Below are 14,144 nucleotides of genomic sequence, written 5' to 3'. Positions count from 1 at the left end.
AAGGAATACTTTGCTATATTTTTCAATGTATGGCGCATAACTAAACAACGCATTACATGGGCTCACGCGAACATAAACAAGTTAGCCGATTCCAACCTTTTCTAATGCCGGTATAAAACAACTTCATGCATCCATATGTTGAGGTGGCACCTCTCCTAGCTACAATGCTTGACTCGAGGAAAAAACGAACACATACACACTTTGGTCGCTGACAAGGTGCCTTTTCGTGCAATTGTTCGCTCGGCAATAGCGAAAATTGGTCCGCGGCGTCTTGCTGGAAAGGAATCATCTCGGTAAAAAAATAAATATTCCAAGAACACACAGAAGTATTTTCGAAAACACACGTCTCAGCATATTTAGATGCTCTGGCTCGTTTTGTTGCCTCCGTATTATAAAGTACAATGTTTCAATTTGCACGTCATACTTTTTCAGAGTAACAACAAAACAAGAGCGCTTCATACGCAGCGGGCTGGCGAAGAAAGCACCTAAGAAGTGAATACATGTGTGTGGGTGTGCTTTCGTATTTTCAATGTTGACAGAATGAGAACCTGGAAAATGCAAAGAGCTGGAGAGATACTTCCCTTGGCGAATTCGATCATGCGGAATAATACATTAAAACGCCTGTTTTACTATCGAGGCTGGTGCAGGCAGTAAATTGGTTTCTTGATACCAACAGCAAATGCACGCTGTGAGAGTTGGTAGTATAATTCAATCCTGTAGCTCCTAATTACAGCACTTTACAGCAAATCATGCAGTATTCCCATCTCCCTATCTTGTACATTTCATACCAGGCAGTGCTTGTTGCACTGCCTACTAGGGCGTTTCTTAAGGTCATAAACTTTGCTCTAGGGACGCTGCAAGATACTGTTCTCGTTAATAGAAGCACCAAGTTGTGCTGTATGAGCAACTAGAACACCGCATCACAAAGGTGATGATGAGGTGTGCTATTGTAGGGTTGTTCTTGGCTTCGCTGATCTTCCAGTTGTAAACAGTCAGAAGAAAGTAGGGCCATCATTTAGTGTGTGGACTGGTAGATCTCAGGAAATATTTCGGACTTACCTGAAGCGTTACATCAGGCAGACTTTTGAACCTTGCTGGACCAAATTCTTCGCGTGCGGTCTGTGCTCTGTGCGTGGTGTGCTCTTACGCGCATCATTATAAATGGCGGCGACACACGTGTGAACGCTTTGAAAGCTGCCGTACACGTACTAAATAAATAAAGATAACAATGACGATTCCATATTGCCTATGGAGACGTTTCGTACTTCAGATGCCAAAAACGGTTCAAGTGCAGCCTTGTATAGGGATCACGAAAACGTAAATGAATATACTGATCAGAACTGTTGGTGTTCTGGGTTGTTTTTACGCAGAGAAATCAATTGTCTACGGCGAAATGTGTATCTGATGTTCGTTTTTCGTTCTTTGCAAGTACTCCACAGATAAGCTTCAGGCTTATAGCAATAGGCTAGAGCGTACTAACGCAAGCCTTCCTGTGTACCTTCTAATAAGTTTTATATCTGTCTCTGTCTTGGAAAGAAAATAGTATGCGCATTTCTTATACAATGTGCTTTATCTAGAGAAGCCACACAGAACAAGCTGCAGCAGAGGATATGTGTCTGCCATATGTGAAAAAACATATTTTTTCTCCCAAACGAAGCTTCTTTTTTTTAATAAACTAGTGTCTTTTCTTAACGCGTCATATGCAAGACAAACATGCACTTCTTTTCTTCTAAATCTAAATCCAGGTACAACATCTACAATGAGGAAGAGAAATGTGTCATACAGCTGTGGGGTAAGGTCGCTTATGCAGTACAGAAACAGCAGTACAATGCTTACACATTATTCCGAGGCCGCTATCGACGTCCGCGCTCTGTACATATCTAACGCATAGCATTTTGCACACTAAACTCAGTGCAATCCGCAGCAAACGAAAAGAAAGAAACTGGGAAGTTTTTTTGCATTGCCTTACATTTGAGGCAAAGAATCGGCTTCATATCGCTTTCTAAAGCGGGCTTTCTGTGCAAGTTGCAGCCTTTGTGGAGAAGTTAAGCCATTGCTAAGTCATGTTGTCACATGGCGCCAAGGTTTTTAAAAAATCAAGGGCGGTATGCTTCGAGTGAACCAAGTTTCTCTATAGCTTCGCGGTAACTTTATTGACAGTAACAGGAGAATTCCGTCCGAACAATTCCGTCGTGAGGGAAAATGTAATATAACACGTAAATTAGGTGGCAGCCCTTGGGCAAAATATGGAGTTATTTAATTAGGCACAGGGTATCAAATTTAGCTATTTACTTGCAGCGATGATTTATCATTACGGTTTGAAATTTCTGCGTGTACTCTAACTGCCTGACCGGATATATATTTCTATATATCCGCGCAACTGAAATTGTGACTGATAGTCATTTCAAGGAACCTGGCAAAAGGCTACTTGCGACAATATACAGTGATTACTCCTACCAGAGGTGCCAGAGGAGGATGCATGTACGCCCACGTCCGAGAGCATAGATGCTGGCGAAGGATCAATCTGTTGTTTTAAATCTACAACAGGCATTATTACCGTGGTTTCGACGGATGGCTTCCAGAATGTCACGTAGTAAGGTTGCAAGGGTAGGGGAATGTGAGCGTCGGAAAAACCAATACCAGTGCCAGCGGAATGTGTGAAGCAGAGGGGGTGAGTGCGCGGGATTGTGTTGGTATCATAGCAGTCGCTCTTGATTTGTGTGATCATCAGACAGATAGAAGAATAGCGATTAGAATATTACTTGATAGCGGAAGGTACGAATGATCGTAACAGCCAAGGCACTGCAAAAGGAATAGTCTACATAATGTTCGGTTAGTCATGAATTCGTCGTTTCTCTTCTCTTTCTTGTCTATTTTTTTTTTGGCGCTACTGAACGATATATACCAACTGTCCTTCACCCATATGTAGTGAGCGCATCTTAAGCCACACTTTTATAACTCACAGATTTTCGTGGCAGCGCCGTACACGGAAAACCTGGCGCTGGCTAGCTTACAGGAATGTGGGTCTCGATGACGCACCAGTCACATGAATATTTTTACGTGCAGTTTTTCAATAACCGATGCTCCCGCCATCGTGGGCTTGTTGGCGATCAGCCGTTCCTGATAGGGCGATTTCATCTTTTATCGCCTTGTCATTTCACGTTCCATTAGTAACGTGTCCCTTCACGTTGCCGCATTTCATTGCTGCCTGCGTATAAACGCATGACAGACGTTGCTCCCTGTGGGAACTGAAGCTGGGCGCTGCTAAGCTCGTGGATGAAGATCCAGTTGCCGGCTTGGAGGAAGGAAGCAGTTAGGAGGGAGAATTGCGCAATGCGAAAAAAAGAAACGAAGAATCAGAGAACACAAGCAGTCCATTGGGAACGCTTGCGCTGTGCTTCGCTCGACCCCATTCCTCCGATAGAAAAAGGGCTCCAGAATTATTTTTTTTTCGTTGGAAAGTTTTTTTTTCGTGATTTATTTTCCATATGCACGTCCTAGCCTCTCACGTGCTCGGAAGGGTGGTAGGCCTACTCGAGTTTTGCTGCTCATGCTTTAAGGTTCGTTGGAGTACGTCGTGCTGCACCATTACGAATATAATATGAAAATAAAAGAAAGTATTACTTTGCTAAATTTCCTTTATTTCAAATTCACAATTTGTAATGAGTAATTATTTATTTAATGAATTTTAATTACCTTTTGTAATGTATTTTTCAAAAGGCTGCTCTGCGTCTGCTCAAGTCAATTTTAGACACATCGGGTGCATTCACATATACTGTCGACGTGCGACAAAGGATCTCATTTCTGTATGTGCACCTCTTCTGTGAAAGCATTAGCAATATTTGACGTAATAAACGGTAATAATAGTGATCAAATAAACTGTTACTGGATGATCTTTGAATATGAACATCCAGTAGTACTTGAATAGTACTACTTTATTCGAGGTAGCCCAAATGGAGGCCTTTTAATTCCTGGTTTCTCATCTGTTGTTTCTCCTGACTGTTCAGTCATTTCTGGACTAGTTATATCGTGTTCTTTATTTGTTGGCTTTACCACAGCCACCACAAGTACACGTCCAGGGCTACCACCTTCCAAGCTGTTTGTCTCGGATAAAGACCCTGAACCTTCGGCTGTGGGGCTAACTACATGTAAACCGCCAAGAAAGGTTCCGCCCTGTGCATTTGTTTGTTGTGCATGGGGTGTTAAGGATGCTAATATACCACCTGCTCCTGGTGCAGCGCCTGTTGTGCCCCTCATGATCCCTCCGTTCTCGTGTGGCAATATTCCTGACTGGCCTACTTTCCCTGCTAAATCGGGTGTGGGTACTGGCACTACCAATACTGGTATGGTAGGCACCTGTCCAACAGGGCGAGGAACATTTTCTGGTTGCCCCTGTGTTGCTCCTTCTAGAGGTGGCGTCAGTGCTGGCAACCCAGCTGCGGGTGATGGTAGTCTCGGTAGAGTTCCTGTTGCACCAACTCCCGGTGCTGTTGATGCAGGGCTGTGTCCTTGTTTTATCGAATTCTCCTCTTCTTGCATTATTTTGTACTCTCTTCTGCAGGTTTCCCTTGCATCCTCAACTGAAAGAACTACACAAACACCGACGTTAGGAATCAAAGATCCTGTATAAGTTTACCCTGAAGCATCGCTAGGGAGAAAAATAAAACGCATTATAACGATGTAACTCAATGCTCCTTCATATTCCTATATAGGTAGATACATCCAAATGAATCCAACTGATAATTCTGGGAAACCATAGGACCATTAATAGTAGTTAACTAATTGTTCTTTTTAACTCCATAGCGTGACACCCTATGGCAAAGAGAGCGTTCCACACTCGCCGCCGTTGCTGCAAGCTGCTCTGGCTAACACTGCTAACGATTACGAATGTAGAAATGCCCGACGAATTAATGGACGAAGAAGCACCTTCCGTCGTAGCTCCATTGGCAGAGCATCGGACGCTTAATTTGAAGGTTGTGGGTTCGGATCCCACTGACGGAAAGGGTCATTTTTCTTCCAGTTGAATTTATTTCAATCTGCGTCATTGTCGCTAGATTAAGTTACCTACAGCCAATTATGGCCCGTATGCTTTCCCTACCATAATTGTCTGTTGGATTCATTTTGTTGTGTCTATCAAAGACACGAGCCCCTCGAAAAATTCCCCCTTCGTTCATTACATATATACACGAATTTAAAACGTTGTTACTGAAGTTGAATTATCACATCAATTACTACAACAAATTACCTTTCTCTCCATAATCAAAGTTATTCCACGTTCTTTCACTGCATCACGATTCTTGATTCAGTGGGCGACTACGCTGACACATTCACCACAGATGAAATTCCCCAAACGTAATACTGCACAACGTGAAGCGAGTTAAAACTGATCTAGATTTCCCACAATGGACGTCCCAGTGACTGCGCAGCCTCTGGAGGCGGTTAATTCATTGCGCCGCTTCTTACGAATGGGCTCCTGGGTGCAGTGGCGGCAGCGAATCCGCCTAATGAAGGCGTATCACTAACCAGTAGAGAACTGTTTGCCAAAGCATGCTCAATTGCACAAGTTTTCGACTCTGCTCGACACGCAGTAATTACACGGATTTTGCCAAGCTATATATTATATTCCCATGATTATTTTCCTTCAGTGGTTTAGTGGTATCACATATACAATTAGGCGTCACGGTGCTATAGGATTAGTAGTATATTGAATGTCGCTGTAAATATTACATAGCGTAGTAGATTTCTGTCATTTCTTTAATTACTAATGCTCGGTTAGTAATATTGATTATTTAGAGATTTTCGTCGCCGCCGTGGCCCAGGCGTTATGGTGCTCGGCTGCTGAATGATTTTCCACAGCGGAGCTGTTTATTCCCGCCGCCTGTCGTTAACCGCGAGCAGAAAACTATCATCATGGTGAACGGGCACTTGCAATCTTCGTCCTCTCCTTTCTCTTAATCCTCCTCTTCATCTTCTGCTACGCTCGCAGAACACTTACACCCATTTGTCCGGCGTGGGATTGAATAATTCTGATGGGTGAGAGAACCAGTACAGAGACCGAGAAGGAGAGAGGTATAAACAAAAACATAGAAAGAAAAAAATTCTTGGCGAAAAAATTTATTCGCGACGCGGGGTTAGAACTCGCGCACGAACAATTCGAAATTCGAAATTCGAAGGCGATTATCGCAGCCACTACGATATCCAGGCACGCTTTCAGAGCATAACATAGGCTTGTATAGCGTAGTATATATACTAAGGGGGTGGAAAAGGGAAGTCCGGGTAAGAAGGAGAGATATAAGGGTGAGGAGGAGGGGCGAGAAAGAAAGAGCAAGAGAAAAATAGAGATAACGAAAGGGAACAAAAAGAGCAAGAGATAGAACGCGGAAGCGAGAAACAGAAATATATATATATATATATATATATATATATATATATATATATATATATATATATATATATATATATATATATATATATATATTATATATATATATATATATATATATATATATATATATATATATATATATATATATATATAGAGAGAGAGAGAGAGAGAGAGAGAAAGAGAGAGAAAAGAAGGAATAGAAATAAGTATAGAGAAAGAAGACAGAAAGAAACTATAAAGAAGCGAGAAAAAGGAAGAAAAAACGCTAGGCCTGCGCGCAACACGCAGCACAGTCCCAGCGGAAGGTAGAAGAGCGGCCTTTTCTAGAGCCCATTTTAAACACTCTTGGGGCAATTAATACAAGTACACTTGCAAGGTACCCACTACGCCATAAATAAGAATTTTTGTCAAATGGGAAATCATCCACTATGCCATTATTCGTCATTTTCTGGAGAAGCGTGGTACCCGCTTTGCCTATGTAAGTCAGTATGTGCACTTTGTAGGTGCGGTCACTGGTAACGATGAAGAATTATGACTGAGCACTGTGTAGTGGGTGCGAAGCTTTAAACCATACACTCGTTGGATAATTCGCATAGCGTGACGCCTGGCCGTTATTTTACTGTTCTACCACGCTATGTTGCATATTTTAACGTGATTCCTTGCACGACATGACATGACTTGGCTCCTGGCACCACGTCATGTACGCTGCCAGGAGCCTAGTCATGATTTTACGCTTCTGCCACACAATACTACATGCGTTAAGGAGACTATTTCTACTACGTAACATTCATATAGTGTTTTTTTTTTCCGAAGCACTTTCAAATAATAGCGTGCTCCAAATGAAACACCTTTCTTTTTTTAAAATTACTCACAGGAATACTTCCAGTAAGAACCTTTCTAGAGGACCAAGGTGTTTTTTGCCATGGGGATCCGACTGTCTAATCAACAAGCAACCGGAAACGATTGATCACATTTTTGTACACTGTTAGGATGGCGTATACTTTTGGGACGTTTTACAGAGGACAATCAAAAAAGAATTTCCGTTAGACCCTAATAGAATCAGATACTTGAGAATTGACAATAAAGACGCATTACCATATGACCCAATCATGATGATTGGTTCGCACAGTATACGGAGTTCGAGAATGGCTGCATATTACTGTGACCCACGTAGAAGACCAGCAAGACAGTATTTTAAAGAAAGTATGACCCGGTTTGTCGACGTATAAAAAACAAAAGAATGTGTCCTTTCAGGGTTGGACAAGGTAGAACCCGCGATTACCATGAAGCAATTTCAAAATGGCAATGTTGTTCCTGCAGTGATTGATGGAAGATGTGTACGTGCTTGCATGTTTTGTTGCTGTTGTCCCCGTTTGTGTGGCGCTCCGCCACAGTGGTCTAGTGGTTATGGCGCTCGACTGCTGACTCGAAGGTCGCGGGATCGGATGCCAGCCGCGGCGGCCGCATTTTTGATGGAGGCGAAAATGTTTGAGGCCCGTCTACTTAGATTTAGGTGCACGTTAAAGAACCCCAGGCGGTCGAAATTTCCGGATTTACGGCGTCCGTCATAATCATATCGTGGTTTTGGGACGTTAAACCCTAGATATTATATTACTATTTTTGTGACGTACAACAGGAAATAAACAAAATAGCGTGGATCTGTGGTGGAGCACCTGCTTGCCACGCAGACGGCTGGGGTTAGATTCTCAAACGAACCTAATGCCTTTATTAACGCGGTAGCGTTAGAGAGCTCGTGTCGCAGAAATTCTGGTGTCGGCGTCGGCACCGTTGGTTGTGAGCGAAAAATCATCCGTGAGCGAAAATTCGAGAAAGGAACAAATAAAATAAACGATAAAGTCTTCGGTCCCAATGAAGATCGAACCCGGGCCGTTCGCGTGGCAAGCAGGTGTCTTACCACAAAGCCACGATGTTACTTGCAGCTGCTTCGGAAAAAAAACACTACATAAATGTCATGTAGTGAAAGGAGACTCGTTTTGTTCGGCAGGTGTCACGACGAAAACGAGCCCATACGGCGATTTGTAGGCGCATTCGCGAGGCCATCAAACTACGTCGAAAAACGCCGGGATAGTGCAGCCATCGCCGCTAAATACACACACGAACTTTCAAACAGCTCTAAAAATGGACAACTATGTCCATCTAGCGGAAAACATATCAATCCAACGCAGCAAACGCTAGATAATGTGCTGCCATCTGTGAGGCATTGTGAGAAATATGTCTCGACTTTTCATGGCATCCGAGAGGGCCGGCGCGCGGCGTATATCTTGGAGGCCATGCGACTCTTGCTTTAGATCGAAAGCCTGTAAAGTTCGCGCGCGTGCTTGCGTGTGTGTGTCTAACAATACACATTAATAAGTATGCACTTAGTGGTTGAAGTGCGCACTGGGGGCCGGATTTCGCTATCGCGTTCAACTCTTAAAGGCGAAGCTTAAGGGTCCCCCAATTTTTATTTATTTTATTTGCATCTTTCTTGATTTTTCGTCACGGACATGATAATTTTTCAATCAGAACCAACGACCCCGACGCCCACGCTAACACCGGAATTTCTGCGAAACGAGCTCATTAACGCTATCGCGTTAAAATGAACATCATGCCTTGCAGACGTGTAGCGGGCGTGTTGTTTATCCGCGAAAAGAAGAATAATGACACAGTGGGTGCTTTCCCACTTCACAAAAATTACGATTTGTGACAGAGTAGATACGTTGCATGTGTACTTGCATGAGTTTCCGCAAGAGAAGTTCGAACGGGCTAGAGAAAGGCCGGTCTTCCAGCTTTCGTGTTGACTGTGCTGCGCGCTTCGCGCAGGCCTGGCGTTTTTTGCTGTAAAACGCAAAGGAAATACAAAAATAGAGCAAAACAAAGAAGCCGCCTAGGTCCGAAATTCCTTCAGGCTTGGTAGGAGTAATGAGAAGGTGACTTAATTTTTTTGCATACAGATAAATTTTTAGTAGATTAGGCAAGCCGCCGTGCTCGACCTGTGCATGAATACGTGGAGAGGTACGCGAATGCATTCGATTTAGCCACTAAAAGCTTGTGGGCTCCAGTAAATGTCATCATACCTAAACCACTTGTTTAGTAGGGTAATGACACCAAGCCCCCGTTGTGGATGTCTTTTGCTGTTTATAAACAGGCAGACCTTTAGGTGCAGCGGGCAAATTGACTGACTGAGAAACAAAATAAAGAAACCTGTAATTTGCCTACGTTTCTCTATGCACAATGTATTATTCAATTGTACTCTATCAATATTGTTGTTGCGAAAGAAAATATTTGCCTTGCATAAGTTCAGTCAAAGCGCGAAACCACGGAAACACTTTAGATGGCCCGGCTTTCTAACTGCGGTTTACCGTTGTGTAAAAGGCTGCTTGAGGCTATAATAGTTTGGTTTAGCTCATATTTGACCCGCCGTGCTAGATTAGCAGGTAGGGTACCACGCTGCTAAGTTCGAGGTTTCGTTTTCGATGAAGGCGGAAATGGTTGAGGTCCGTGTACTTAGACCTACTAAAACCGCAGGTGGTCGAAATTTCCGGAGCCCTCCACTACGGCGTCCCTCATAATCATATGGTTGGTTTGGTACGTTAAACGGCAACAATTATTATTATGGGACCGCGTTTAGATTGTGTCGAAATGCAGGAGCGCCCGCATACTCAGCTATAGATACACGTTAAGGAAACCCAGGTGGATAAATTGGATCCGCTGTCCCCCTCTATGGTGTGACTGAGAACCATATCATAGTTTTGGGACATAAAACTCAATAAATTATTATTATATAGCATATTGCTGCGTAAAACTCACCACTGCATCTCCTCATGCATTTCTCGCACCACAGAAACCTGTTGACGCTGCTTGTGCACATGCCTCGTGGCAACCTATGGCAGGCATTGCCCCGATCATCGAAGTACCACGCTTGGAATGTAGAATTGCAGGGCTTAGGCTCTGGTTGTACGCTGCATAGAAGTTTTCTTCTATCTGCTGCTGCAAAAATTACAGTTGAAAGCTCTGCTTTAGCAGAAACTACGAAAATTTACGGGCAAACTGAGTACGATATGTTTCTTAGATCTGGTAGCGCCCACATATACAGCATAATCAACGTCTCATTTATAAGTAGGCCTAATTACTCGGTGTTTGGCTTTACAGTATGTTCATTTTTTTCACCAATTGACAATATTATTAACAATAAAGTACTGTCATCATTCTGCGCTCCAGCACTTATGCAGTCGTGACCAAGTTCCTTTTTTTTAGCTTGGGTGTCATAATTGAAGATTCCTGTAAACAAATACTATCATGCAGTCAAACTGTACTTTGCTAAGGTTTGAGGACCATTCAATAATTGTTCCCGGGCGTTTGCGCATTATTTTTCGAGTTGCATGCGTTGCGTCTGAATTAATAAGGAAAATGTAGATAAATGTATAAAGTAATGGTTGTAAGGTAAAAAGAAAACATGCAAAAGAAAGCTGTAATTATGAGTAAAACGGAAGGTAAAGTAATAAATATAGGCCTGCATATTTCATTAAAATTAGCTAATGCCCAAAGCCGTTGCACTTTATTTTTTTTTCTTTTTGAGGGGGGGGGGGTGAGATCTAGTTCAGTTTCATGACTTTCAGTGCAGACCTATGAACAAAGTACATTCGACGCTTCGTCAGCTTCAGGTCAATAAATAGCTCTGCATTAGGACTTTCAATAAGTGTGATTTAGTGAGGGGAGCACCCATAGCAAAAGCACGCAGCCCTAAAATAGAAACAAACACGTTTATTTCTTCTCACCGTGTTATCCAACAATGCCACTCACTGCTCGCGAGCCGCTCTTGAATAATCGGAGTGCAAATTACAAACAACTGTAACGTCTAATTTAGAAACGCTGGAGATTGCCTTGTTTTGTTGTAGAAAGTGTTCAATAAAAACAATACATAAATACGGATAAATAAAACGCGCAGGATCCCTTGCGCATTCGCCTAAGACGAATCAAAGGCGAAATATGTCCGGTTCCGGCACTACCATATTCGTCATCCTCATCTTGATGAAGTAAGAGATTATCGTTATCATAACCTTCGGTGATAATAGTAATGCTAACACTAATATAAATAATAATAACCATTATGAACATCATCTCGCTCGATTTTGATGAGCGTTGTGATTAACATTGTGATGACCATATCGGGTGGATTTCGCCTTCGAGTCCTCCCAGAGGAACAACCAGGAGGTCACAGGAACAATAAAGACGATGATCAAGAAGCTGATGATGATGATTTTTGGTGCCATTCACGTTAACTATGACTACTACGCCGACGGTCACCTTTACCGTGTGATAAATAATAAAGATAAAAAGCAAATAACTTGTACGTGACGCTTCTAGACAAATGACATGCATGATGACTGCAGGTAGAAGTCACCTTCGATCATTTGTGGACGCTGCCAAACGTGAGAATAAAAGAGTCGACTGGGTAATCTCAGATGATGCGTCAATGAGGGTGTTGTGAGTGCTCGACACCTCTATTTACGTAGCGCATGCCTACAGCGCAGAAAACTGCTGAAGAGAAAAAGATGTGTAAAAAACAGAAGCAAGACGCTTTGAGTTTCTTTGCACACCTCGCCGTCCTTGTTGGTACGTGGCGTTGTTTTCCCGAACGGTGGAAAGCTAACAAACCTGTCTGCATACCGATACCGACTGCGCAAGGCTGGAGGCTTCCTCGATCAGCTATTTTGAGCCCCTAAATTTGTTCAATTTTATTTGAATACGCGGAGCAAATCAGGAACAAATTCATTCATGACAACACCAGGCCGAAGTAGGAATCGTTAAAAGTCGCTGATTCGCCTCATTCAATGACAGCATCTTCTTACACATTGCTATGCCGGTTTCCTGCGTTTTTGGCTGTTCCTTGCGGCTGTTCCCTACGCTTTTTTTTTTTAATTCTTGATAATTGTGGGAAGCTGGCGAATATTAGGCACTCTTGTGGCCAAATTGATAAACGTGTATTGATTAGGGACATAGTTAATTAATCAGTCCAATGAATTAGCGATAATAGTTATGTGATTACACTTTAGAAAATATTAATTGACCTTCTGTCAACATGTGCAACAGGGACCTTACGATGAACTGAATCTAAAAGTGGCAAACTGCTCTTTCCAGATGGTTATCGAGTCGGGAAAATAGTCATAGTTGTCGTCTTTTTAATACGCTTTTTTGCACCAGTTGTACCCCAAGGCGCATGTGTGTTATCATTACACGCTTTTCATATTCCGGCGGATATATTTGGAGCAGGAAATTGATAAAAAAACATACCTGCATAGACACAATTGAAAAGTACACATACTTACCCGCGCACCTATTGTAGCACTTCTTTTCGGTCCAAAACCGGTTGCCATTCCCGGCACAGCCTCCATAATTGAACAACTTGCATTCCCTATATTTTCCTTGGAAAAACCAATACGTCACATTCGCTCTGCATGGTCCGTGGTCTGGGGCTTTGGTACAGACTAAAGGATGTTTGTATGGCCCCTTTCCTTTCTCAGACTTGTCTGGAAAAATCGACAGATTACGTTGAGAGCATATCGTAGTTTAGGCTTTTCAGCGGGAGTTTTACTCTACCGGGGGCCTTCAAAAACCCCCAAAAGGAAATATTAGAAATTCTAAAGGTTACCACAAAGTGATGCATCACCGAAAAAAATACAACACTGAATAATTAACGCACCATATGCGTTCGTTACGCTGAGAAAGATTACGAGAAAACATCTCAGAATCATCATTAAAAGGCGGCTGCTTGACCGTTCCGCACAAAGAACGCAAGTGTTCACCTAACGCAGAATAGTACAATGTTCAGCCAGAGATAGTAATGCGCTGGGTTTCGATACGCATTGTTCCTGCGGTGACCTGGAAGTCCTACATAACGTTACCCTGATAGTCTAATCCAGCAATACAACATCTTAAATCGAGTTTGGTCACCATTCTTGCTGCGTGTGAGGACGAAATTATTTGTAATAAAAAGAAAACAATCAGGAAGAAGCCTGAGCAAAATTAGGTTCAAGTTATTTCTTGGTCCATATACTAATAGTGGAACTTCCTTCCTCCAACTTTCAGTTAAAAGGACAGCAGCGCCGTGCGATTACATACACAGCGGGAGGCATCTTACTTTTAGAGCATAGCATTACAGGCCCTATTGCGTAAAAAAACTTTGTTCTTATGCGGGCTGTCAGCTGTGCCCAGCATATATGTAGTGAGTATAATTAAAGTTGGATATAGGGACTAGCGAAATGAAGCGCGTTTTGAAGGCTATCTTTTTTGATATACCTAAAATAAACACCATGCAATGCCTATCTTACTTTGAATCATCAGGCCGAAATTATATTGTGCCTGCGTGATCTGCGGCTTTTATATTCACTGCAATAACTGCGGTCTCGAACGAAATACAAACAATGAGGTCAGCTTCATCTAAGATTTATTTTCTACACTTGGTTCAGCTTCCCAATACAGCCCCTTCATCTTTATGTACAACCCCTGCATGTGTCTTGTAAGATGAGAAAATAATATCGAATTGAACTGAATTGAACGTGTGAATTCCCATTCTTTCAGCTCTTTATTTCAGACAGCAACGTCCCGGATACCAAGAAAACGGCTGATGTCCTTTGCCAGACAAGACCACTTAACCTTTCCTCACAGGAGCCCCTAAAGAGTGGTCTTAATTTTCTCCATCGAATAATTAACATAAAGCTAGAGCTCGACCATTCGCTGCATATATCACACGTGTAAC

General features: G+C 42.5%; 1 protein-coding gene across 1 annotated transcript; it reads right to left on the bottom strand.

The window, feature by feature from the left end:
* Window positions 1-3,384: 3,384 nt before the first annotated feature.
* LOC119373587 (uncharacterized) lies at window positions 3,385-13,184 on the bottom strand. The gene is made up of 4 exons (XM_037643644.2): window positions 13,089-13,184; window positions 12,715-12,915; window positions 10,196-10,375; window positions 3,385-4,589 (listed from the first exon to the last, which is right to left on the bottom strand). The coding sequence occupies exons 1-4, from the start codon at window positions 13,141-13,143 to the stop codon at window positions 3,931-3,933; spliced, it is 1,095 nt and encodes a 364-aa protein (XP_037499572.1). The 5' UTR covers window positions 13,144-13,184; the 3' UTR covers window positions 3,385-3,930.
* Between the last annotated feature and the right edge of the window lie 960 nt (window positions 13,185-14,144).

This window comes from Rhipicephalus sanguineus, chromosome 11 (assembly GCF_013339695.2).
Source record: "Rhipicephalus sanguineus isolate Rsan-2018 chromosome 11, BIME_Rsan_1.4, whole genome shotgun sequence".
Classification (NCBI taxonomy): Eukaryota; Metazoa; Arthropoda; class Arachnida; order Ixodida; family Ixodidae; genus Rhipicephalus; species Rhipicephalus sanguineus.
Note: the sequence above shows the minus strand (reverse complement) of the source record. Positions and strands in the feature narration are given on the sequence as shown.

What these genes read in the sequence shown, in the direction of transcription:
- LOC119373587 (XM_037643644.2), bottom strand. Translation starts at nt 13,143, where the DNA reads ATGATGATTCTGAGATGTTTTCTCGTAATCTTTCTCAGCGTAACGAAC. An exon ending in CAGCGTAACGAACGCATATG is followed by an intron (nt 12,916 to 13,088) that starts GTGCGTTAATTA and finishes CGATTTTTCCAG; the next exon opens with ACAAGTCTGAGAAAGGAAAG. An exon ending in ATGCATGAGGAGATGCAGTG is followed by an intron (nt 4,590 to 10,195) that starts GTGAGTTTTACG and finishes GTGTTTGTGTAG; the next exon opens with TTCTTTCAGTTGAGGATGCA.